Source organism: Centrocercus urophasianus, unplaced genomic scaffold (assembly GCF_019232065.1).
Source record: "Centrocercus urophasianus isolate 14NV4802_14NV808 unplaced genomic scaffold, USGS_Curo_1.0 seq_27, whole genome shotgun sequence".
In the NCBI taxonomy this organism is placed as follows: domain Eukaryota; kingdom Metazoa; phylum Chordata; class Aves; order Galliformes; family Phasianidae; genus Centrocercus; species Centrocercus urophasianus.
The window spans coordinates 7,034,398-7,061,552 of NW_024884833.1; the positions used below are offsets into that span (position 1 = coordinate 7,034,398).

The 27,155-nt window shown below is 42.2% G+C and overlaps 1 protein-coding gene across 2 annotated transcripts; it reads left to right on the top strand.

Annotated features, from left to right (window-relative positions):
- Positions 1-1,619: 1,619 nt before the first annotated feature.
- FAM189A2 (family with sequence similarity 189 member A2) lies at positions 1,620-23,084 on the top strand. Of its 2 annotated transcripts, XM_042826814.1 has the most exons (10): positions 1,620-1,880; positions 9,621-9,731; positions 11,358-11,486; positions 12,204-12,311; positions 12,435-12,568; positions 15,351-15,480; positions 15,991-16,066; positions 18,617-18,763; positions 20,317-20,606; positions 21,574-23,084. In XM_042826814.1, exons 1-10 carry the CDS (start codon positions 1,815-1,817, stop codon positions 21,778-21,780), a joined length of 1,398 nt encoding a protein of 465 aa, XP_042682748.1. In that variant the 5' UTR covers positions 1,620-1,814; the 3' UTR covers positions 21,781-23,084. The 2 variants fall into 2 exon arrangements, with proteins under 2 accessions (XP_042682748.1, XP_042682749.1); XM_042826815.1 differs by lacking the exon at positions 12,204-12,311.
- The last annotated feature ends 4,071 nt before the right edge of the window (positions 23,085-27,155 follow it).

The window sequence follows — 27,155 nt, forward strand, 5'->3', positions numbered from 1 at the left end:
CGGGGCGCTATCGCTGAGCGGCGCCCCGCAGGTGAAGAACGCGTGTCCCTTCTGGGCCGGCTCCTCGGTACGTGCCCGGCACCGGGCGGCGGGACGGGACTCGCGTGCGGTGCGCGCTCGCTCCGAGGCGCGTGTTCGGGCACCGGGCTCGCTGCTGGCGGCTCTGTAAGGAGCGCCGGGACTTCCCTCTCCTGTTGCGTTCCGCTGTAGGCTGCGCCTTCACGCATAGTGCGCGGCCAGCAGCCGCTGTCCGAGCGGCGGGGCAGGGCCCGGGCCTCGGGTGAGTTCTCCGCGGAGCGCAGCGCAGCCCGGAGCGGCGTGCGGCTAGGCGCCGGGCGGCACGTCCGGAGCGCGGGCAGCCTTAACCGGGCTGGAGCCCGAGCCGCCCAGATGGCGGCGTGGTGTCTGCGCTCGCGTTTTTCTTTTACCTTTCTGCTTTCCTTCGCTTTTATTTCTCGCTCCAAATCAGAGTTTATTTAGATCTCTGGCAGCTGCGAGCTTTTAACTCTGTGAACAGTACTGTGCTTATGATTTAAAAATGTTCTGAAGCTGCACATGTAAGCTGGAAATTCCCAATTACTTTAATAATGAAAAAAAAAGATCTTTTTTTTTCATGCTGGCTCTGGAACGGTAACATATACAGCCTTAAAAAAAATTACCAGAAGTGTCTTTTGAGCATAGCAGCGTGAGTGAAACGTCTCATCCCAGAGGCAGTGTGGGATGCTAGAGGCTGCTGAGGGCTGGCGTTGGGTATGTATATGTATATGGCCTTTTTCTCGTTTTAGGTGCAGCGTCCTTCTTGTGATGCATGGAGGAAAGACACTCTGAGGAAGGCATTCCTTCCATACATCTTAAATCTTAATCATTATGAAACCAGTGTTGGTGTCCCTAAGGGAAAACACCAATTCTTATAAGTATTGGTGTGCTTTGTTACAAAAACTCGTGTCTATTTTGCACTCAGAGAATTAAAAAATGTTTGTTATGAAACTGCAGCGTTATGTACGTGCTTTTGCAACAGCAGTGGTGATACCGGGAGGTGTTTTGGCCGAGTCATGTATGCCTGTTACGCTAGGTCAGATCAGTCATGTCAGGTTAATGAAGCGGCTGGAGGGATTTGTTAAAAACATTAGTGGGCAGCTTCCCCTTTGTGTTCCTGCTTGGCTTTGGGGTGGGAGCGCAGTCTGAGTTGGCTTAGTCACAAAGGCTCCCAAACTAAGGGTAATTCGTGCTTGCACCCAGGACAAGCTGAAAAATGTGTTTGCCTTTTCTTTTGGTTCCCATTCGTCCAGTGGGGAGTCTCTGGTGCGTGGTTTGCTTCAATTCTACAGCAGAGCTTTCTCCTTCCTTAACTGTCTTGCTACCATATGAAGACACTGGGGACAGCCCATGGTTCAACAGGTCTGATTAACAGCACCTGCTGCGGAGGGGATCTTCTGCTTTCTCTTTCCTTGTGTGCATGCTGGCTCTCTGGCTGGGTAGCAGGAAAACATGTCCTTGGTTGAAATTAATTTTTTTTGGCATTTGATGAGATGGGAATTGCTGGTGTGACTTTCTGGACGTTTTCTGGGAGGAAGCAAAACAGTAGATAAAAATTTCAGTTCCAGTTGTGTTTTCCCGTGGGGTGCTCTTTCGAGTGAAGAACCTTGTCAACACAGGCTCTGAGTATCTGCTATAGAGTGTGCCCCGCATCATCTCAGCACTGCTCTCGCACTCCAAAATACTTTCCATCAGAGCAGTGGCAAATATTGTGTAAATACGGCGTTTTCTGAACACTGTTTTCTGAACATTACCTTCTTGGTAATGCTGTTTTCTTAATGTTACAGGTAATCTTATCTGGAATCATAGGGCTAACAACATGGAAGAGACCAATGATATTATTGGTGAGTATGGATTAAAACTTGTTGCGTGAGTGTTTTCAGAAGATGTAGACGAATTATCAGATTGTTAGTAGTCATTGATTAAAAAACTCTACTTCTTTCTCCATGAAAAAAAACAGACCGTACTGTTGAATCTCTTTTGTAGACTGCAGAGCTATATTTACTGAAGTGGTGAGATGCCATGAAAGGCTGAGTTTATGTGCATCCTGGAATCCTTTTAGGAGACTGTTAAGGGCAGGAGAGGATCGTGCCTGCAAGATGTGCTGGTGTTGTTCACAGAACACCTTCTGTGTAGGTACAAGAAAATGCTGGTTTAATAGGGATAATCTCTCTGAGGCAGTGCTGCTAAATCTTAGAGATAGTTGGTTTGAAAGCTGTGGTCGTTTGTCCTGTGCAAGTGTCTGGTGGCAGGCTGAGCTAAACTAAGCACTGCTGTCCTACAGTATTCAGTGTTAGTGTTTCAAATACAGTTGACATTACGTTGTTCTGAGAGGAAAAAATCAATGTGCAGGGTGTGTAAACTGTTCCTGCTTGTAAGTGAAATCTGAAGCTGGGTAGCTCTGAAAGTCTCAGAAATGGAATTTGCATAAAAGCATTTGAAGGTTGGTTTTCTTGGTTTTGCAGGTTTTGTTTTCACTATACTATCGCTTCTGATGCCCTTTTTCCAGGATAAAGCAGTTGTTTTGTCTCTGTACAGTGTGTCCTTGGGATGTGTGTGGTATCCATGTGGCCATCAGTGAGATGTACCAAGCGTCAGAGAACAGACTCTGACTGCATTTCTCGGTGGTGTGTTGCTTGGTACTCCAGGAGCAAAGGAAGTTTTTGTACTGCTGCTCTGGATACAAAGAAAAACCTGATCTCAGCCTACCAGTCTGGATGGGCTATGTTTTCTTGAAAATAAATATAGTTGCATCTTTCTCAGAATGCCCAAGTCTTGCAGATGGTGCCTGATTTGGTATTACATGAGTTCTGTACTCTTCCTACAGCACTTACTGTTGTTGTTTCCTTTTGTTTGAGGTTCACTCTTCAATTCTTTCATGCTTCCCTTGCATAAACTTTGTGGGCCCTTTTGGTTTTACTGAAATAGAGGAGCAGCAAACTTCCACATCCTTGAATTTGTGTGGAATGATCTTTTGGGTGGATGGTGAACAGATGGGAACAGAATGCCCTAGGATGTTGTGCTGCAAGGACATGGGGAGGTTCCTGAGATTAAACTCCTGCTCTGATCTCAAAGTTGACCCTGCGCTGAACAGGAGGCTGCATCAAGGACTTCCTGAGGTCCCTTTCACATTTTTTCTAAGACCGCAAGATACTGAACGATTTTTTTTTCTTTTTTTATATTTGCAATTATAGACAATTTTTGAAAGCAATATAATTAAATGCAAAAAAAAAAAGAAAAAAAGAAAGAAAAGAAACCAGCATTAACTGGTACATGGGGGTTTCAGTTTAAAAAAATAACAGGAACCTAACTTTCACAGGAAGTCATACATTGAACTGGCTATGGTCTATTGAGGAAAGATTGTTAGTTTCTATAAGCAAATTTATTTTGGGATACATTTCTATTACATTCACGGTCTAGTATCTTGAATATTTTCTCCTGGAATGAATATTTTCATTCAGCTGCCATGTAAGTTGCAAAAGCAGGTTTCGTAAAGAGCTAAGTAATGTGCCTTGTTAGACCGTACAGCTTTGAGTTATGGCGTTCATAAATGAAAGTGGAGAACACACTCAGGGCTAAAACAGATCCCATTTCCAGCTGTGACTGCCTCCACTTTTTGCTTCTCATGAAAGGCTCTCATACCTGATTCTTGCAAATGTGCTTTAGAACCACGGGGCTTCCTCTCTGCCGCCTTTTGGAGCAGGTCCCTGTTGCCTTTGCCTGTTCAGAAATAGCACAGAGCCAGCTCTCAGCCATCATCACACGGCTGTCCTGGCACGCCTCGCACTAGCTCAAGCAGGTGCCCAGTGTAGAAATGCCTTTATGTAGCAAATAAGCTTTGCAGAAAGGATTGATTTCCACATGAAGGTGGTTGTATGAGATTGTAGCAGAACTCAGATATTTGGTGTGTTGGGTATGTGTGCTAGACCCATGCTTGAAATCTGAGAAGTAGGGAGTATTCCAGGCACAAGGTATGAATTAGCACCTTTTGCATTGCAGCAGTTTGTTAGTGTTTAGTTGTGTTCGTGTGGAGAACTTGGTCTGTGCTCAACAGTCACAGCATAACGTAACTGTAGGATTAACGGTGATGAGCGTTATTTGTGGCTGTACCTCAATCTACACAGGCCCTTGCATCAATAAGGACAGGCTTATTCTTTCTTTTTTATTGTCGTTAGGTTCCATGATTTCTTCAGACTCTCTGCTCCAAGTACCCTCTGGAATCCCTCAAACACATTTAATTTCGCAAACAGCTTTGTTACTTGCCCAGGTGGGATAATTCTGCATAGACTTTGGCTTTGCCTTGTTGTGCACCGGGAGCTCTCAGAGGAGGCTGTAGTTAGGGGCAGAGGTGAGCCTTGCGGCCTTCTCCCTCTGGCAGCTGGCAGTGGAACCACGTTCCAGCTGGGTGCTACAGAAGGTGCCCACCAGGAGATGTTGGTCCTGGAATGAGCTTGTGGGAGGGACACGCTGATGCTGTTTCTTGGGGCTCCTTGTGTTTACTTATTTTTGATTTTTATTATCACTTTCCAGTCTCTAGGGGACTGTCCAATGAAATTCACTGAGTGAATTCACAAAGTGCTCTCTTCTCACTGAGTGAGAAGAGAGAGCTGGGGGTGAGGGAGAGGTGACGTGGAGAGGAGAGGAGGGCAGCTGCCTCTTTCAATCGGAGGCCACAGTGGCAGGGAGCCTGGGTAGAAGGGCTGATTTATTCCCAGCTGTGAGGCAGAGGTGCTGGTGGTGCTTGTAGGAGTCAGAGGTGATGGGAGAGGACAGAGGGGGTGGTGGGATTTCCTCTGGAGGAATAGGGATAGATCATCAGATAGAGATGATGATAGGCCTCCAGCACCACAGTCAGGAGAAAATTAGTCCAAAGAGGAGTGGCTGCAGGAAAGGATGGGAAGCAAATATCAGGTTGCAGAGATGGAGTGCTGTGAGGCAAAACAGAATTGTCATCAGCTCTCTTGATGGACCTTCTTGCAGGGCCAGCGTGGTCTTCAGCAACGTAGCATCAGAGAAACTCTGGCTCTGAAATCTTACCTTGCTTGTCATTGTCTGAGACTTATCTGTCCTGGGTATCAGTTGTCAAGTGACTGCAGAAGTTAGCCTATGCCGCCTGTGCTCTGATCTTTACTTCAGAGGAGAAGCTTCCTCCTGTGCACGCCTGCCCAAATGTGCTCATGGGAGAAAGGGAATTTTTTTTTTCCTGAGGTTGCTTGGATATTGGCTATCAACAGTTCTGGGCTGGATGCTATTCTGCGCCTGAACAGAAGCTGATTTCTTCCTGTCCACTCCAAAACTCCTTACTTCCACAGGACTTTTCATTTTATTTTCAACTGAAGAAATGTAGCTTCTTTCAGAAGGCGTGTAAACTTGCTGTTGCTTGTTTGTTTGCATACACATCAAGAGTTTATACCAAAATAGTTATTGTTTAGGTTCACTTGAATTCCTCATTCCTTAAAATCTTGGCTCTGCTAGCAACAGCGTAATGCTATGCTGGTAGGTGTGTTGCAGGTCTCCATGTGGTACAACAAATAGGAAATTAGTAAGGTCACATAATTTACGTATGATTATTGCTATTGGTGCTGTGTGTGTATGGAAAGTTAATACATTGACTTAGATTTTGCTAAAAGGATGCTTAAAAGGCTTATGTGTAGGACATGCACAGATAAGAGTTACTGACTGTGCAGCAAGTGTTTTCCTTTCACTTACTTTTTAAGTGCCTGCTTGTGCCTCAGTTGTGTGTACATATCAAAAGTCAAAGTAATTTCTCCTTGGCATTTAGACATTGGCTTTGACAGTGGCAGCAGCAGGGTAGCAAGAAATCTGCCAGTGCAGAATAAATTATAGGGTCATGGCCTTATCATGTATGTTTGTCCTGCTGCTGCTGCAGCTGCTTTTGAAACTAAAGAGAAAAGTGCCACTAACTTAAACAGAATTGGCTGGCTGACATCATTTGGACGGGTTCTCAAAGGGCAGAATGTTTGTTTTTTTTGTTTTTGTTTTTAATGTGGAAAAGGTCATCCATGCAAGAGATTAGTAGATACTGTCTCTGACATTAGAATACACTTCGATTTCCTGGAGTTTAATTCATATAGATGTTCACCAAAACCTTCTGCAGCTGTTCTGTTCACAATCCATGTATCTGACATTCAGAAGATGAGGGGCAGTGGGCAAAACTGAAGCCGTAATTTGAGTTGTTTTTATTTTTGTCAACACAGTTTGGTTCAGACTAGTTACCTCTATTTGGACTTTTAAAATAGTGCAATTGTCTTTGCCTGTTCTAAATGTAGGAGCATGTTTATCCTGGTTCACATATGGGTGGGTCCTTCTACTGAAATAAAGGGGACCACCTGCTTTTACTTGTTGGTGTGTAGTGAAGGAGAAGGTTTTTAAATTTACATCTGCAGGACAATATCATTTATAAAGCCAGCTGGCAAAGTGTGGGTTAAATGTACAGTGGGGTGGATTGAAAACTGAAAGAACAGTTGGGTCTGGAGGGTGGTGGTCAGTGATGCACAGCCTGACCAGAGGCCAGTCAGCAGTGATATTTAAAATCTTAATGAATGATCTAGACAATGGAACAGAGTGCTCTCTCAGCATGTTCACAGATGGTAGAAAGTGGAGACAAGTGACTGATGCAATGGATAGTTGTGCTGCCATTAACACAAACTTGGTCAGCTGGAGAAATGAGCAGAGAGCAGTCTCATGAAGTTCAGTCAGAGGAAATGCAGAGTCCTGCCCCCGCAGGCACTCCAGGCAGTATTATGTGCTGGTGAACTCTCTGTTGGAAGCCCTGCTGCAGAGAAGGCACTGGGGACCCGTGCAGAGAAGCTGCTGACCATGTGCCAGTGAAATGTGATTGTGACATAGGAGGCCAGGGCTGCATTAGAAGGAGACTTGCCAGCAGGCAAGGGAGGGAATCCTGCTCCTCAGCGCTACTGAGACATATCTGGGTGCTGGGCACTGTTCTGTGGTCCCCAGCACAGGCACACTGGTTCAAGTGCAGCATAGGGCCAGAAAGGCCTGTAGCAAGGACAGGCTGAGAGGTAGGGCTGGTGAGTCTGGAGGAGACTTCTGTGTGTATAAATAGCTGGTGGAAGGGAGTGAAGAAAAGGGAGCCAGACCCATCTTGGTAGTGCCCATTGACTGTACACAGTCCAAATGCTGTGAACATGAGATAATTATTTTTTTTCCTGTGAGGATAGTCGTGGTAGGACTCAGGCTCTGTGGGGCCATGCAGAACCCAGGCAGATGCGATGCTGGGCAGCTGGCTGCTGGGGACTCTGCCTGAGCAGGAGACTCAGCCTGAGCAGGAGATGCTGACCTGATCACCTCCAGAGTGAGGTTCCTCCATCACCAGTGCCTGCAACCTCAGCCTTTCTCTGAAAATGCTAGCTAACAATTAGCAAGCGTATTTTCTCTTGACAAGTTCTGCTGGATGCTCATTTCTGGCCTCTAAGATATGTGAATGTCTTCTCAAGTGTGGCTCAGACCCTGATCATTTTTTTTCAAACTGTAGTTGGAAGAATTATTTTTATGTCCTACATCTTAAATGGGTTTACATTTTGCAGTCATAAGTCGATCTACAAATAATAAAAAACAGGAAAGTTTTCATTTATGTCTGCTAGAATTTACTAGAATGTAAATGTACAGATGACCATCCTTCTTTTGAGTATGTGTGATAATGGTTATTTCCTTTTTATCATTTGATTTTAACACGTCTAATTTAGAAAGATCGGTATGATAGTTATCCCAGATTTTGCAAACTGTTACAATAGAAGTCTGGATTGTTTACTTATATGCTTACAGTTGTATACTGGCTTGTTTCTTTTTACAGATTCTGTACCAAAGCAGAGGACTGATATTTGGATTTTCCCCCTCTTGTGCTGTTGCTGTATTTTTGTTGTGTTTTTTTTTTTTTTTTTTAACTGGCTTCTTTTTAGAATATGATTCACTTCAGCACTGCCTAAGGAATGGCTTTCAAATTAAATTCTGTGTTGTTGAAGATAACCAAATAGCACTCAAAGTGCATCCTAACGTTAAAAAAAACCTCTGGTATGTTTTTATGATATGTGTAAAGCTAGTTGAAAACGCTGTTCCTCTTAATTTTTATTGTAGCATGTCTAACACAGTCCCATTCCTCTACTGAGAAGCATTATGATCAGGTTTGAGTAAAACCTGCTAGTAGTGAGATGTAAGTTAAAGAATGAGCTTCCATTATAATGTTCTTCAGCTCAGGAGTGATTTTTTTCCCATGGAATTGCTGAAATGGCTCTGATTTATTTTCGGTCCAGATATCTAGGTAGCTAACCATGGTACATCAGCTAAATTTACTTGTAATGCTGTTGCTGTCTTTGTGTGTTTGGAAAGGCCTAGTTGTGGGAACTGCTGTAAAGCTGCTTAGAGCAGAACTGAGCCTGTATCCAACAAGATCACCTCTTCTGCAGGTTTTTGTCATTGCTGAATTAAAAGTGTCAGTCCATTCTCATACAAAGGCATCTGAGCACACAGATTAGCAAGGATTTATCTTTTGTATCTTTAACATGAAAGAGCTAGTACTTGTTTTGTAGAACCGAGAACTGCTTAAAATGTAAACATGTTGACATTAATCTGTTACTTGTTTCCAAACTACTGTTCTGATATATAGAACTCCTATATGGAAAATTTTGCCTGTATGAATTTAGGAGAGGAAAAGTTCTGACTTGTATTTAAAATCCATATAGTCTCATATAAGCACGGTTTGCAGATTGTAAAGTCTTACACGAAGGTAGGACTTCATTTTATCCAGTGCTTCTGCTAGTTGTTTTTCAGATGCTATTATTCCTGCCCTTGCTGTTTTATAGGACTTTATAAAACTGAGGGTATTGCCTGAGTTATGAATCTAGGTTTTCAGGCTTCAGTAGCCAGGAGGAAAGAAAATCATGAAGCTGAAGCTTAATTGTCTTCGCTGTACTTTAACAAATATTTTTCATTAATTTATGCTGCAGTATAGCTTTGGAAATTCTGTGAAGGATCAGTGTTGTCACGGGATATTGCATCTTCCATTTTCTTAATAATTCAGACGTGTTGAGAGGTGAATTCAGTGAAAGGGTATGGCATACAGTAGATTTCAAAAGTTTTGAAAACTTCTAAGATGCTTTACGATTTTTGACATGCATTTCCCCATTTTACTGGGGTGGTTTTTTTAGGGCATCTGGACAATTCAGATGATACTTTGGAGAACTATAGAAAATTGCTTGCTATAAAGTTCATCCAAGCATTTTAAAGTGGGCTGGAGCATAAATAGAGCTTGTTGGATGGCTCCAGAAAGCAGCTCACTTTTCAGTAGTTGCATGCATTTTATTACTGCACAGTTAATACAGAGTAAGGCAAGAGAGATAATAATGGTGTTCAGAGTAACAGTCTTCTAGATTAAGGTAGGACATGTTTGAGTACTTCAGTGAAATCTGAGCAAGTTTTGGAAATTGCCCAGAAGAGGAGACTCCTATCTTCAGTTTGGGGATGAGATTTACATTGCCATAGATTCCTTGCACTGATTTCTAAATTCTGTTTCCTCTAGTGTTAACTTTGCATTGCTATTTCAGGTTAACCTGTTTGTTCTGCTGTCTGTCATCTGTGTGCTGCTGAACCTGGCTGGATTTATACTGGGATGTCAGGGTGCTCAGTTTGTGTCCAGTCTACCGAGATGTGATCTGGTGAGCAGTGATTTATGCATATTTTGATATATTTATGCATGTTGAGACCACAAAATGTTCTAATGTTGAGATACAAGTAAGGCAATTAAAATGTAGCATGTTGGGATTAAAAAAGTCAGCTTACTCCTTCAGACCTATAGTTAATTCAGTTGTGAACAAACTCGCTGAAATTCACAGCAGTATTTTTATTATCTCTGTCTATAAATACTTACTTTTTGGAGGTCTAGAGTCTTCATAAGTTGTTTATCTCTCACGGGTAAAATCCTTCCAGAAGGTATGTTGTGAATGGTTTTAAAAGAGCATAATTGGCACAGAAATGGTTTTGTTTGACTTGATAGCTGGCCTCTGTCTTAAACGTCTGAAGACACAGCTAATTCTATGCATTGGGTTCCTAAATATATCTTGAAAAAATTCCTCTTGCCAGCAATATGCACTGCCTTTAATGTAAAGACCACTTAAGAATGAGCATAAAGGATTTTTACAGTCATTTGACAAAGACAAATGCGCTAACTCGTTAGCTTATGGGTGGAAGTTTTTCCCCTTTAATCCAGCTGGCTGGGACATGTTCATACCTTGCAGTGAAAGCCTTGAGAGAAAAAAAATAAGGTAGGTTAAGCCATATTGGATTCTCTGAACACTTTTACTGCAGGAAAATCCAGTTTGCGCTATAATGCAAAGATTTTTATCAAATAGGTGATGTAAGAAGCAGAAGAAAGTGAGTGGAAGATGTAGAATCAGTTGGTAATAATGATGATTGTGTTTTGCAGAACTTTTAAGGATTGATGGAAGGATCTTCAACTGCTTATTTTCACTCAGTGCTTCACAGAAGGCTGTCTTTGGTTCCTTAATAAGTCAGCCTAGTGCAGTGAGAGTTCCAGATTGTAAGCACTTGGTACCAATGTATGGAAGCAGCATGGGGAGCTGCTAATGTTATTTGAGACAAGGTGGTTAAATGTTTCAGGAATTTTAGAGTACTCTGTTGCTGGAAGCAGCATAAGGTACAGTTGAAAGATGTTCCTGAAATCATGAATTACTCTGTGTTTTTGCAGGTTGAAAACCTTTCACACTATAACTATGATTTGGCAGCTAATCAAGCAATTATCTCGTGGCAAAGAAACATTAAATTTCTACTTGAAAACTAAGATAATGATATGAATTTGGAAGTTGTAAACAGCAGTGGTATGCAGATATAACTTTTACTGGTTTGTCTGGGTTGAAACTACCGTTTGGATATCATTCCATTTGTAGAGATACAGAATATACCCATGAATGAAAGAAGATGTATCCACTCCAAACACAGCATGGTTTATATGTCAGTCAACAAAAAATTTCCAGACTGCTATGTCTTTGCAAGAGATTGGAAAGTAAAATTGTTCAGTAGTCACTGTAGCATTAGTTGTATTTAAATGTTCTGAGTGTATTAATGTTTTGTTTCAGGTAAGATATGTTTGTAATAGAGCTTTATGATGCATTAATCTTGGGCATGCTGAACTGTACAAATTTGACTTCGTAAGTCTCTATGCCGGTCCAGATATAGTTTAACATGCATGCTCTGTGTTATGCAGCTAAAAGTGTTGTGTAAAACAGCTTATACCTTAAAAAGTGGGTTTATTTGTTTCTTTTAAGGTGGTTGTGGGTGAAACCAAGATTTGTTTCTGCTGTGAAGAATTTAATCCTGCTAAATGCACAGAAAAAGAGAATGTGCTGAAGCTGTACCCAGTGAAGTCATGCGGTGCTGTTCACGTCCTTCTCAAGGTACCCTGTGTTTGCTGATGAAAATGACTGCTTTGATAAAGTTGTGAAATTGTGTCAAACAGTGTTGAAGTGATGATTTTATTGTGAAAAATTCTGTTATCTTGTGGTCTTATGTACTGATAGAAGGTTTGGGGTTTTTTGCTTATCTCTGGGTCTTGAACAGTGCATTCAAGGTGATCCAACATAGAGTTCTTGTTCGTTCTGTGCCTTATGCAATCACAGCTGCATTTTGGTTCAGATGAGACTGCTTGAGTAAAGATGCTTAAGGTTAGGCTTATGATTAGAGGCCTCTGTCATCTCTTTTGGTAGTCTCAGTCCTTCTTAGCTTACAAACTACTAAAATACAACTTCAAGGCTGCATCTTCTTCAGCTATAAAAGAGCTTTAACATTTCTCTAATGGTGATTATCTCACAGTTGCATTTCCCATGGAAAAGCTAAGAGGAAGACTGTCACTCTTGGATGAATAGGTGGCCTACAAGTCACATCTGAGTAAATGAAAGCCTCCTTGATCTCTGTCAGGAAACACTATAGGGTGAAACAAGCTTTTGCAAATTATTACAGTCCTGGAGGTCATGAATGCAGAAGTCTGCATCACATATTTTACTAAGAACTGTCATGGTCATCTTTGTGTTTTCTGTGTTTGTTTTTTCTTTCTTTTGACATTTACAAGTACCTTGATTTAATCTTTTGATTTCCATAATCTTCATGTTCTTCAGAAAGTTATCTTTGCTCTTTGTGCCCTGAATGCTCTCACCACCACAGTTTGCTTGATAGCAGCTGCCCTGCGTTACTTACAGATATTTGCAACAAGAAGATCCTGCATAGTACGTGAGTGCAAGGCACTGCCTGATATAAACAGTCATACTAACATTATTACTAGATTACACAGTTCAGTAATTTGTTAGATCTCAGTTGGAAGCTTTGTTAACAGAGTTGCATTTGATTAGGATGAATCTCAGATTTCTACAGAAGAAATTGAAGAACAAGGTCGCATTTCAGACCCTGAAGATTTTGTCCCACCTGTGCCACCTCCATCATATTTTGCAACATTTTATTCATTTACTCCACGAATGAGTCGCAGGTAAAGCCTCAGATGCTCTTTCCTTCCTACTTGGATGTGCTAGCTTCTGTATTTCTTGAAATTCAGTGGGGGCTTGTGGGTTTTGTTACTCTTCATTTTGCAGTAGTTACATGCTTTTCATAGTAACTGTTGGGCTGGCTTTGTTTATTAGTTTATTATCCAAGTGGGGCTGAATATTCATAGGCAGAGATAGAATGATGCTCAAGCAAACTGAATCACTGGACTCATTAAAACTCTCACATTTTGCCGTGTGCAGGAGCATTTTGTTTATTTCATTGCTTCATCAGAAACAGTGCGTGCGACCTCATGGGTCTTGCTGAGGTAGTTACAGTTTCTGTTGCAGGATTACCTAGAAAATGATAAGAAAACAGTTTTACACTGAGAAAGCCATCCAAACCTCACTGAAAACAATTGATAAATGACAGTTGGTTCTAGCACCTAATGTGTTTGCTTGTTTAACAGACTGGTGTATGTAGCCATCTCTGTGGCAGCGGAGGCATCTATTGAAATGTGCTTGTCACAGCTTCCCATCCTGGGGAGGGGCTGTTGTCCTTCTCAGGCACAGCAGCCTTGATGTCGTATCTTTCATGCAGCAGTGTTTGTCTTTTCAGCACAGCAGGAGCCACTGGGCTGTATTTCAGCGTTTTGCAGTCTGGAATAATGCAGCTGCATCACCCTTTACAGCATTAAATCTTGCTGATAACATCCAAGCACAGATGACGGCTTTGTGAAGTGGGGCTGCTTCTGTGAAGGCACTGAGGCCAGTTATGTGGCAGTGCAAAATTCACAGCAGCAGTTCAGCCTTCTTTTCTTCCCTGGCAGGCCAGGCACTGTGTCTCACCCCGACATGGGCTGTGGGATGGCTGAAGAGCAGCCTGGCCTCTTCTTCACCCTGATGCATGTCACCTGCCTTCCTGGGCCAGGCAGCTACAGTGTGAAGCAGGCCAAGAAGTCTACCTCAGTCGAGTTTAAAAATATTTATTATTTGGGGATTGGGCATTTGCTGAAGTGCTAGTGTGTTTGCTCACATGGTGTGTTCTCAGATCTGATGTGCTCTCAGACTGGGCCCGCACCACTTATTTCTCAGTGGCTCTGTGTGGCCTTGCTGTTGAGAGACATTTCTGTGAACCCCGAAACATGTGCTACTGCTGGGTGGAGGTGTGAGGGCAGGAGGTGGCAAAGATAGGCCCTTGCCTGTGCTCAGAGTGCCCTGCGTGGGTGCCCAGGGATAGCCTTTGCTACTCTTTCCCATGCCACTTCCAAACCTCTGTGTCACCATTTCAGCAAGGGTGGCACTTGATGTTTCCTCACACATGCACTTAAATCTTTTGGTTCTGTAGATGTGGAAAGTGGAAATTAGGAGGCAGAGAACAGAGTGCACTTAAGGGAATGCTTTTCTGGCTACATGTTCTCTAATGAGATGTAACACAATAAAATTTTTCTGCAGCATTGATTTTCAAGATCTGACTGAGCTGTGTAGACCAGCTCATGTTTAAAAATGAAATCAGACTAAGGTTCAAGATCTGTTTGGTCATCTGGTGCAGCGGCTGTAAGCTCAGCATGTATGTGGAATAACTGAAAAATATAACACCAGGGGAACATTCATGTCAGCTGCTGGAAAGCTTCAGATGGTTTTGAAGGTTTTTGGGGCAGATGAAGGTGGCTGAAATATTTCTGCCATCTTTTAAATTTAAAAAAAGTAATGGCTGGCTACCAAAATCTTTTTTTATTATTTTATTTTATTTTATTTTTTCCAAATTTTATTCCTTTCTTGTATAAGCAGCCTTCTTTTGGCATTTCCGTTCTCTCTGCCCCTTCCGATCATGGCATGAGTATCCTTCTCATAGCCGTTCTTGTTTGCTTTGTGTCTTGAGAAGCCTTAGGCTCTTGGGGAAGGATTCTCCTTAAAGCACTGTCTCCTAGAACACATCCCACTGATGGCGGGAAGGCAGGAAAAGATCTGGAGAAGGAAATGCATGGTTGCTTGAGGTGCCTGTTTCAGGACCAAGTCAGTACCTAAAAATGCAAGGAAAAGCAGAGACAATCTTAGGCATGCAGATTCAGAGGCTTCTCTGAAGGCTGTGCAGACAGGCTCCCCTTGGCAGTCAGTCCATCTCCAAACTTTCCCAGTGCCAAAAGCAGCATTTGCTAACAAGAGTTTCTCCAGAGGATGCTCTTGAATTCTTCCCCTTGTGAGCTGCCTCCTGAGAGGAAGATGATGCAGAAAAAGGTCTGGGATTTCAGCTGTATTTGAGACCTCTTTACTGAAAATTCAGAAGTAACCTTTACTGTGAGGTTTATTTGCCTTGTGTTACAAATTTGCCTTTGTGAACTGATCGCCTGTAATATCCTCAGCCAAGCATCACTGCAGAAATAGCCTTTAGCCTCTTCCTGTGCAGCTGCATCAGAACATGTAACATGAGACTAGAAGTATCTTGAATTTCAGCTATAATTAGGAATTTAATAGTTCATGACAATCAGAGCTGGGTTACGATGTTTTGAACACCCACCCGTGTTTGGATCTGTGAGGTAAACCTTGGTCTCTGCTAAGCTGCACCTGCAGCAGGCTCGGCCTTGGTTCTGCCTGGGCAGAAATCCTGGTGGCTTCCTGCAGGAGCACTTTCTTGGCAGCCATTTCCTCCTGCCCTGGCAGGTCTGGCGGTTCTGGGGGGTGTTAGGGGCTGCTACTGAGAGCCCAAGCTGGAGCAGGCACAAGGTGCTGGCAGAGCTGCTTCCATGCTAAAGAGGTGCCATGCTGATGGCTCTGTGTTGTATGTTACAGGGTGCTGGGCTCTGATGTGATTCCACTGCCTCACATTTATGGAGCAAGGATTAAAGGCATTGAAGTGTTCTGCCCCCTGGATCCACCTCCTCCTTACGAAGCTGTGGTGAACCAGATTGAATCTGAGCAGGTGTGGTTCAGAGGGGTCTCCAAATGTTATCTGTCTGTCTGCTGTAAGAGTAAGATCAGCTGCTCACCTTGAAAGCTTTCTCCCAGTTGGGCGTCATGGTAGAAAACTATGTGAGCATGGATGTAGGAGCAGGGCACGCAGCAGAATGTTATCCTTGAGGGCTGTTGTGCTGCCTTTCTGCTTTGCTTTTGTTCTGTGACTGTATTCTACCCATTTGGGACTACATCAAAGTCTGCTATATTCAATGATCCCTTCTTGCTGCTGTTCTGAAGAAGATGCTTTTTTTTTCTGCTGAAACTGCTCAGCAGGATGAAATTGGCAGAACTGGATGATAATGATTGATTATAGAAATTCACCAGTTTTACAGTGGAGAGAAACCCAAATAACATAGTCACTGTGCAGTTACATTCACTGCACAGTTCATTCTCTTGGGTGAATGTTGCAGTTCTGGAAAAGTACTGGAAAAAATTGTGCTGGTTTTTGTTCCTGAACTTTTCTGTTTTATTCCAGGAAAGTGGACTGCAAGAGGCAGGTGAGGAATTTGTTGCTGATTCAGCAGAAACCAGTGGCAGGCAGGCCTCTCAAGGTAGGAGCATTTTAAAATTTGCTGTAGAACAGTTCTGCCCAATCAAAATTATTTCATACAGCATATGGCTTTGTAAGCCAGAGATACAGGACTATGATTGGGCAGCAGGAATGGGGATTAATTACTTGAATTACAAAAAAAAGCACATTAACAGCAAACAACGAAAGGAAAGAATATGTAGGTTGCTCTAAGTGTAATGCTTCCTATTTATTTCCATGGAAACTGTAATAGCTAGGAAGAGCACAACAACACTATTTCATTGAGGAAGTTCTCAGCTACAAAATACTGTTCTTCAGCATAGTCGTCACTGTTAGCTGTATGTTTTCACCAGCCCTGAACAAGAGCCTGCATGCTGTGGTAAGGTAAAATTCTGCTCCAGCAGATGTGACCTGTGGTTGCTGTTGCCGCACGTGCCACCCCCTCCTTCACTGTGCTCACATCCACTGGTTGGGCTCTAGAAATGTTCAGTGAATGTCACTGCGTGCCATAGAGGAATTCAGTGCCATCTCTTTGCTTCATCCGCTCTTCCATGTCTGATGTCGTTGTGTCAGAGTGCCCCTCTGCTGCCATCTGTCACAGGGCATCAACATGTAACAGGATATTGGTGGGAAGGCTCAGCCTCTACTGCCGTACCACCATGGCTGCACTACAAGTGGATGCTCCTTTTTTCAGCGTTGTTTCAGAAAACTGTGGAAATTGCTCCAGGCTGTTCTCAGCATGAATTTTCTATTTGTTGCTGTGTGCAATTGCAGTTAAAATATTGCTGGCTCCCAAGTAAACAACAGGCAGCTTTTTCACTCTGTTAAAAATTTATTTTACTTTCCACTTTAACTTGCCATTGCTGTACAGATTGTCTTTGGTGCTACAAATGGCTGTTTATCCAGTTGCACGATGATCACACCACAAGAATATTGAGAAAAAAGGCACTTAAAACTTCTATTTCTCCTGCTGCTGTGTTCTATGGACAATTTCAACCGTTTAGCTTCACACCAAGGCTTTTTTTATAGCTTGCCCAAGAAGTCAGCAAATGTCAAAGAAAAGATTTAGGATTTGTTTTTTGTATTTCCATAAAACTGTACTGTAATTGAACAAGTTTATTTCGACTTTCCCTACACTCCAGCAGTCAAACTAAGACTGCTGAAAACCAACACATGCTTCTGGTATTTCGTCAGTTGTGATGGCCAGAAAGAAATTGAAAAAAGTGGTAGCACAAGTTTTGTTCTGAAGGCCTTCTTGTAAATATAGTGGCAGTTGCTTTCTCCGGGTGCTTAGAAACCAGCGGATATACAGAATGATACAGAATAGCAAACATGAGGCTGCGTGGTTCCTGCTTTGAGTTTTGAGAACAGAACATAGAAAAAACGATAGAAGAGGCAACTTGTTGTAAAGGAGAGTCAGAAAAGATTACAAAAAAAAAAAAAAAAAAGGTGTGATAAGGCATTGCTCGAGGTATTGTTTGTATTTAAAACCTTCCTTCACAGGCTAGCAGATTTGATCACATCGTACTCTCCTTCTCATCCTTTTAGTTTATTTGTCCCTCTTTATGTATTTATTTTTTTAAGTGGCCTGTAAAGTGACTTTTAACTCTCAGCCTGGCTGAGTTCATGTGCAAGCAAGAGAGATAGAATATATTGATAGAAATAATTTTTTGATAGAAATAATAAGCAGTATTTCTTCTGTGTGCCTCAGCTTTGCATGGGCAGTGAATTTAAGAAAAGAAAATACACTGAGCAGTATCTCCCCCTGTATTAATATCAGCGTATACCAGGTCTGTACTGGTTTGTTTTCTTCATTAGCAGCCTGAAGGGTGCTGTGCTCTGGGCCATGGCCAGAACAGCGCTGCCCTGCAGTGAGGAGTCTGGAGCACTGGGATAGCACAGGTGCCCTGGGGCAGGGAGGGGCAGAGCAAGGAGCTGTGCTGCAGTTGGGGCAGAGGAACGCCACCCGCTGTCTCAGCTGATGTCGAGTAACAGTCTATAAATAACAGGTGAAGTTATGGTTTATGCTGGCAGTCTGCTGTGCCAGGCATTTCTGTTGGATGCCACCATTGCGGCTGGTGGGCAAGGTGTAGTTCACACTGGGAGTGAAGGCTGCCTGCAAGCTAAGTGCATCCCAGCTTCAGGAGGGACCCTGTCAAGCCAAATAGGTGTTTCTCAGCCAATTGTAATAGGAAGACACCTCCTGAGGCCTTGGGGTGCTCACCAGCTGCCCTTGGTAATTGCAAACTGGGAATTTTCAATACACACTCAGCTTTACTGCCACTTACTCCTTTTAACACCTGTGAAGTTAATATGGATTTTCATTAAGGTCATGAAATCAATGTATTCTTCTGAATAGTATTAAAAAACACCTCACCAGAACACCAGTGACTAAAGGAGTGTTTCTGGTGAGTGCAGGCAGATGTCGCATACAAGTACTGCTAAGCTTTTGTGTCCAATCATTATAGCTATTTGGGGAGCAAAAAAAAATCAGTAATCTGAAATGATTATGCCCTCAGATCTGCTTTGTTCTAACTACTTTCCTTCACCATTGCTGTTCTTGATTATTCAGGTGAAGAAGTTCCCGAGTCTCCCAGCAGAACGAGCCTTCCACCTTCAGCTGCCAGCCCCACGCCTGCGGAAGTTCACAGGAAAGCCTTCAGTCCCTTACAGAAACGGTCTAGAAGTGACCCTGTGCTACACTGCCAGTTGCCACAAGGTGACTTGACTTTCTCTGTCCATGCTTAGGTAACAAATCCTTAGGCACACATCTGTCAGACTGCGTTAGCACCCTCAACCCACTGCCTACAGATACCAGCTCCTGTCTTCTAGCTGTGCCTACATCACACCAAGCAGGCTGTGCTTTGTCACATGCACTGCTGCCAACATCTCAGTTTTACTTTCTTACTTACTCACTTTACTTACTTACTTTCTCAGTAGGCTTTCAACTCTAGGAACAACATCTGCAGCAGGCAGGTGTCTGTGATCCACTGCAGTTGCTGTGTAAGAGCTGCAAGTGTGGCTGCACAGTTAAAATCCAGGAGTCCAGAGTCTTGCAGTTTTTATTGCAGTGTGTTGGAATCCCTGTAGTAGTTGTTGATGTGTAATGGTGTTCACAAAACAGAAATGGGGGAGTGTTTGTAATTTTCGTTTTGAACGCTGGAGTATTCTTAGTATTTTATGGAACATGTTCATGTCTCCGCTGCATCATCTGTTTTCTCTTTTCCTCCTATCAGCTTCCACCACAGCACCCCAGAGAATCTGCTGCTGAAGCAGTAGTTAAATGACACACTGCGCCTATTCAGAGCAGAGAAAGCAGAGCAGTGTGTTTCTGCTGGAGAGGCAGTCTGTCAGCCAGAAGTGTTTGGGCTGATGTATAAGGTGTTAGGCCTATTCAGATTGGATGGGGAAGCTGAATATGCAGCCACTGCAGAAAGGGAAGTCAGCTGCTTAGCAGCGGAAGCTGCTTGAAGTTAGCTTGTGCTCCTCTTGCTGGAAAATTTTGGATCTGCTCCTGGTGGTGATGTATTTGGAATAATGCGGTCTTTGAAGAGCTATTTGAGCGACTTATGGGTGTTCTTACTGTTTTAACAGGGTCAAAAATCAGTATTATTTAGACCAAAGGTGGATTTTTATTAAAGGCGGTGGAACTGATGCCACAGTGTCCCTTGTTTAGTCCTTGCAAGGTCATTTTGAATGGCTTTTTTAATGAAATTTCTGCTTTGTAGTATTACCAGCTGTCACTTTGGGAAATAATTATTTTTAGGTATTTTGTGAACAGTCATCTGTTAATAGCTGAAAGTTACTAGAAGTCTAGGAAGTAATATAAAAGTAGTAAAGTAAAGTGAAGTAGTAAAAGTAAAGGAAGTAAAATAAAAGTCTAGGAAGGGTCATAAAACTCACAAGCTGTGTTTAACCTGCTTTGCATGTCAACACTAAGACTAAATACTCATCCCATCTCCAATCAGAACAGAAGTAGGAGCTGACCAACACAAAATGGAAAACCAGCAGTCACAGAAGTGTTTGTCCCCATGATACGCACTCAGCCATAGTGCATATGTACTGTTATTTTACAAGTGTTCTCTGTAATGTGAATAAACACAGTAATGAAGAGAGCCTTGAACAATATCCTTACCATGCCAGACTGTTAAGTTTCACCTGGTTAAATTGTGTAGTACCTCATCACTGAATTGGTATGGAAGTGTTACTGGATATTTGTTGAAGAGTATTTGAACCAAGTAAATTGTTTGCTTTGTTGATCTTTGTCTTCAGGCCCAGTGCTCAGCTGTGAGGCTGCGACTCAGACTGAAATAAAACCACAACTCAACACTGTTACATTGCGGAATAGTTTGAGAGCAAGACCTTTGAAGTCAAGACCCCGATCTTTGGTAGACTACAAGTCCTACATAGACACCAAGCTGCTTGTGGCACGGTTTCTGGAGCAATCTTCTTGCAGCATGACCCCTGACATACATGAGTTGGTGGAAAATATCAAATGTGTTTTAAAATCAGATGAGGAACATATGGCAGAAGCTATCACCAGTGCTACCTTCCTTGAGCAGGTAGTTCCATTACTTACATTTGTAGGCTGGCCTTGGTTTGGAAGTATACGTTTGTAACTCTACTTCACATGCCAATGCTTTATTTTAGCTTAATGTAGGGAAAATGTAAGAGACAGAGAGGCTGTGCATGTGGGGTATTCTGGCCTTGTGGTTGATAAAGCAGGGTAGGTTGGAAGACTGCAAAGAGTCATTAACTGTGGGGGAGAAGAGAAGCAACTAGCAGGAACAGAGACTGATAAGAACATTGTTATAGAAGTCCCCTAGAAACAACCTTTTGGAATTTGTTCCCAGAATAAATATAAGACTTGAATAAGACACAGTAGCAAGGGAAAAAAGAAAGCAGAAGGTAGAAAAGGTGTGCTTACATCAATGGAATGAATGTCCAGTTGCTTTAGACATTGCAACCTTTATCAAACATGTTTTGGCTGATTTATAAAGCATTTGAAAATCAGTTGATTTAAATGGGGTGGGAATGATCTGCTGTGAGAGTTGGCTTTGGTTTAAATTATCATGCAAAACATGTTAAAAAATTAATTTAGGCTGTGGAAGTAGCAGGATTTCTAACTGCAGAGAACACAACAAATTTTGACAAAAACTGCTGAAAGATACTTACGGAAATTTTATTTTTCACACTGGTCTGCAGCTTGTTGAGTGGCTTCTGCAGAACTAAGACTAATTCCTTTAAATGATACCTGACACAAAATGGTTTGGGGTAACTAACTCTTGTGCAGTTTTCACCAGAAGAAAAAAAAAAAAAAAGAAGCTGAAGAATGACAACACTCACTCCTTTAATCTATGGGACATTTCCCATCATCTCTCTTAGGCAAATACCAGCTTTACTCTGAAATGCTTATTTATTTATTTAGAAAATGAGTAATGCTACAATTAGGTTCTTCCTGGTTGGCTAAGAAATGTTAATGAAACAAGAGGTTGAAAAAAAACCCGTATCTGTGTTTGCTTGTTAAAGGTTATGGCACCTGCCCAGCAAGATGTGGGGCTGAGGGCCCATGTGCTGCCTTTCAGACGGCATCCTGGATTGCTGCACCTGGAGAGCTGTGGTGATCTGAGCACTTTCACAACAGGTGAAGACCAGCTAGCAGAGAGGAGGACCCAGAGAACAGAACATGAGCGGCCTCACAGTCTTATTGGAGTTGTCAGGGAAACTGTGCTTTGAGTTGGTTTCTGTTCTTCAGTAGAGCATTTCTGTCAGGCACGCATGTGGCACAGGAAAATCGTCTCTGACAAGTAGTGGACAAGTGTGTTGCTAATCCATTTTTACATCCTCATATTCAAGACTCCCAGTGGGAAACTCATTCTATAAACCCTCTTAAGTACTCTGCAAGCAGTCCTTCCAATTAGGCTGTTTAGTTGCAACTAGTGTCTTTGTGATTGATACACTGCTGTTCTATTGCACCTCTGTAGGCTACTGCCACTTAGAACAGTTGTTTTGTTTTTGCTCTATTTACAAGAGTTACAGAAGAAGGGCCCTGCCTTGGTTCTTCTGTGCTCAGGCAAGCACAGTTAATTCATGTGTGCACTTTATATCTTGTGGAAGAACATGGCCAGAGTTGAAGCCTGTTTATGTGGTGTATACTACTGTAGTTCTATGGACTTTTAGCTGGCTTGTACCACTTTAACATAAAAAAACACCTCTGCTAGTACCAACTGCCATCCATGCTGGAAGCATTTATACAGCCATCTCAGATTTTCTGCAGATGTGCAGGGGATTACTTGCTTAATATTATTTTGCCAACCCTAACCACTAGGCCATAGTGACCTATGAATTTAGTCTCTAGTTAGTAGACAGATACATATAAGCAATTTGGCTCAAGCTGTTGGCTGCACGTAGTTTGTAAAGCTCTGTTCTGTATGCTGCTAACTGGGAATACGCTGTGTATTTCCCTAGGCTGGGATCAGGCACATAGTTCTGATAGGCAAGGCTAGTTGCAGCCTTCTGTGTCTCGGTAGGATGATTCCTGCTGCTATTTTAATGATAAAGCTTCATTTAACAATTACTAAACAGCTTTCTTACTGAAAACTTAAAGGCTTTACTATGAGTTCTAGGTAGGCTCTTTCAGAAGGGGAAACTGTAGTTTCAACTATGAAAGACAAGTAAAATAAAATGGTCATCTCTGCACTTGACTTGTTGTTTTATTTTGGCCTGGTAGAGGAAATGCACTGTCATATTGGTACATTTTGTTCTCAGAATTAAGAGCAGAACAAGTAAAAGTTGAGTCTTGTGGAAGAAAGAAAACATCACAAGAACGTATTAGTATTTATCTCAGATGTTGTATGTATTTTGCATTACATATAAAACTCCTTTTTTTCTTGAGAAGTGCATCAATTGAATTGCTTCTGTGAAAGCATGAGAGTTAGCCTAAGCCGTTGCTACGTTGTTTGGCTGAGCTGGAATACAGACATATAAAATGAACACCGGGTTTCAATACTACAAATGTCTGGAATGCTGAGGAGTGAAGAGTTCCAGGGGAGCAGTCATGCCAGGTTGGTGGCAGAGAAAACAAAAGTATTCAAAAGCATATGGAGAAAGTAGAAAAGTTCTAGATTGTTTTATGGGTACAGAGGTAGCCACCCTCTTCAAGCAATACCCATAGCTTCCTTCTCCTATGTGCTGCAGTTATTTGCTTGCACTGTGGTCTGTGAACCATCTCTCCTAACTAACTAGCATGCTAACTAACCGTTGAGTTTCTTTTGCTTCCTAGGAATTGCTTCTGCCTTCCCTTAAAAGAAGGTCAGCATGCAGATTCAGGAATAATTGCTGTATACATAATTCTGTCTGTTAAATATTACCTATCATCTTGTTATTTGAGTAGGTCAATCTCATCAACGTCCTAGTCTCCAAATCAGTAGTTTTGCTCACGCGCTGTGGCTATTATATATGTTGTGTGGACGCCAAAGAAATCACTGTTTAACAGCTCTTAGTTTGCTGAACAGTGAGGAAGAAAGTCTACCAGCGGGCATATGTACAATCTGTCTGGCCATTTTATGCAGCACTTGAAGTTATGAAAGAGAATCCTTTATTGTTATCTCTATAAAAAAGGCAATTGGAGCCCTGGAAAGCATCATTTAAAATGCAGCTTCTGAGAACGAATGCAATGAAGAATGAGGGCAGAAATGATTATACTATCTCCTTGAGGATGTGGGAACTCAAGTTTACAGTATCTCACTGGGCGAGGATCAGGATTTAATTCAGATCCCATCCATGCAGACACTACCCCATTTTCATTGTTCAAGCTTTGAAAAGTCTTTCTTAAAACAATTCGATTTGCCCTTCTGCTGTAAAACAAAAAGCATGTTTGGATAAACTTCCTGCTGCACTTTTAGATGAAAGCAAGGATGCAGGAGCTGCATCAGCTCCAGCAGGCACCAGGAGCTGCCTGCAGGTTCCCTACTCAACAGCCATCCAGCTGAGGTCATCTTATGGCCCAGGAACACGTGGAGCACAACACAGCTGTTGTGTGGTAGTTCAAGAGTACTCATGACAACCCACAGTGCACAGAAAATTCTGTGAAGCCTCATCTGAAGCAGTGTTCCTTCATTGGCTTTTGCTGGTTGAATTTCAGATATCACTCCTAACCAGCATTGGGTTATACAAATATTTTTTAAGCTTTTGCAGAGGCACTTTCCTGGGCAGCCTGGTCTACTATCAAATGTGGAGGCTGGCAGCCCTGCCTGTAGGGGGGGAGGCTGGAGCTTGATGATCCTTGAGGTCCTCTTCCAACCCAAGCAAATCTATGATTCGATTACAGTTTTTAGTTTTGCTTATCCAAGTGGTATTAGGCCTTTAAGAATAAATCACGCTGACGACCTGAGCAGGAAAACAGTGGTTTCAGAAATTGTATTAAGCGAAAAGAATATTTAGTAAAATCTTGTTTATGAGCCTCCTTTTCCCCAGATTCAGTTATTCAGGCACTGGGATGGTATTTCTGTGATTGGTATAAAAGGCATCTTGAAATTACCTCCTTTCAGAAGATTCAAACATAGAGCCAACTCATTTGGCAAAGATTCTGATGCAACATTAGGTGAGAAATCATTTTCGTTTAGAAGCACTAGTGTAATTTATTAACTGAAAATAATGCTGCTTTAAAAACAAAATTGACAATATTGGTTCACATCTGCAGAAATACATGTACTACTACTCCAAACTCAGTAACAACAAAGCAGTTTTGTTACTTTCCAAGCACTCATGCACTCAGTACTGGCAAGCCAGCCCCTAAAATTAGTATGAGCAAACTCTCAGCCTTGTCTGAGGTATTTTTGTTTTGTATTTTATTGTTGCAAATCGTACAGACATTAGCGCTCTGTTAAATAAAGGAATGTAGCACAGTACATACATCACAACAGAACAGCTGGCCAGGGCCCCCGAACCCCCACCCCAAATAAAACCACTCCTCTTCCACCCCCCCACCCCCACCCCAAACCAAACCACTGCAGCGTCGTTACAGAGGTCAGAAACCTGTGGCAAAGAAACATCAGAGGAATTACATTCAGTAGATGTGCAGTATCAACATTCCAGGCTCACATAGATCTATATATATATTTATATTTATATAGAGAGATCATTAAATGTTTACAAAGAACAATATTGTTACAAATACAATACTATACTTTTCCCAACGCTTTACAATAATTTCTATTCACCCTCTTTACAGAACAATAATATAACTTCATAGTCTAGGTACTGCGCTAAATATGTACAAGATATCTCAACCACATTGCTATCTTCAGAAATGTATTTTATTTAAAAAAAACAAGGAAAACAAGCAAACTCGGAATCCCCAATTTGAGCCAGGTTCAAAACAAATGTGAGAAACTTGCCAATAAAAAAAATAGAAGGGATATTTCACCCTTAATGTAAACACTGAAGAAAAAGTTAACAAGACTGCACAAAGCAGCGAGAAAGAGAACAAATTCAGGTCTGTCACTGAAGAAGGAATGTAAAGCAGCAGTTTGCTCCATCTTGTCTGTTAATAATTCATGTCACCTGACAAACTGCTGCAATGGCCCAGAGAACTGCCAGCTTTCCACCTGGAGCGTGTTTTTTGAAACCCCTTTCCTCCACATGTAAGACAGGATTGTTAGAAGACAGTTACCAACAGTGTGTGTGAACTACGGACCTGCCAGTTCAGAAACCTCTCTCACACACACACACGGCTACTGTAAGGATGTATTTTTTGCTAGACTCTGATCCCACAAGCATTCAGTTGCTTAATGTTAAGTGCCTGTGTACTGTGTGCCATGAAAGCACTTGAGTGCCAAGAACTTGGCAGAATTTTGGATGCAGGATTTTCAATAAACAGTTGTTTCATCGCTCCGTACTTTCAGGTCTTCAGCATTCTGCAGTGAAGTCAGGTAAGGACCCCACCACGTGAGTGGTACAGAAGCACAGAAACGAGTGAAGCTGAGTGTGAGCACAGCAGGACGCAGAAGCACGGTAACTGTGTCTTTGAGAGTTCACTGAGTTACCTCAGGCAACTCATGGAAAGGCTGCGCTGTATATAGTCCTCTGAATTGTACATGGATATATATTGTATTTACATATATTACTATATATATGGAGAGTTCTGAAAAAAATTCAGATGATCACCATAAACCAGACGCTGACAGGTAGACAAGATACACGCCGTCCGTTATCCACTTGCATCAGCCTGGTGGCAGAGGTAAGTGTTAACCTGGAACACTGAGGTGGCGCTCTTGTGCAGTCTGTTATTCCACAGATTGGGATTAAACTATATAACGAGAACTGCAGTAAAAACAAGTCACTCTGCGTTAATCTCAACACTAAAACATATTCACTGACAATACCTGACAGTTTATGCAGCGCTCCATTACCTCCTTTAGGATTTACTGCCCTAAAACTACAAAGTTCTGTTTTCTACCTCTCAGCAGGCCATGGATGTTTGTGATATCTGAAAGCCAAAAATGAGCCTCTGGAGCTCGTGCTCCATGGCTCTCATCAGCGTGCACACCAGCTGTGCCTACGCACACACACACATCCATCCATCTCTGGAGACATTCCAAGCTATCATTACCAGACTGCAAATAATGCTTCTTTTGCACAGTCTACCACACAGTAACTGGGAAACAAGTAACTGTGACCATGAGAACATCTTCGAAACAGAACAGACAGGTCTGTGTGACCTGTTCTTGTTTTCATCCCACTGAGCCTTCCTACCACGCTATGACATAGCAGAAACTGTTTCCATAAAAGAAGACCAGCTTACTAGCTTGGACTAAATGCATGGTACAATTTCAGTGCAAACACCAGTCCTGGTAAATGTAACTACAAACAATGGAGCATTTTCCTCTCACTAGGAAGAAAAGTCACTGCTTTTATTTATTATTATTCCTTAAAGAAAAAAAAAAAAAAGGAAACAACCCAACCCGTTTTCCCCCTTTTATCTCTAGCATGCAAGTTACAGGCCACTCAAATCCTATGTTTCATACATCCCTACAATATATCTTCATACAAGTGCATATAGTACACATATATATCCTAAAGGTGCCATACAAATGGAAAAAAAGTCACAA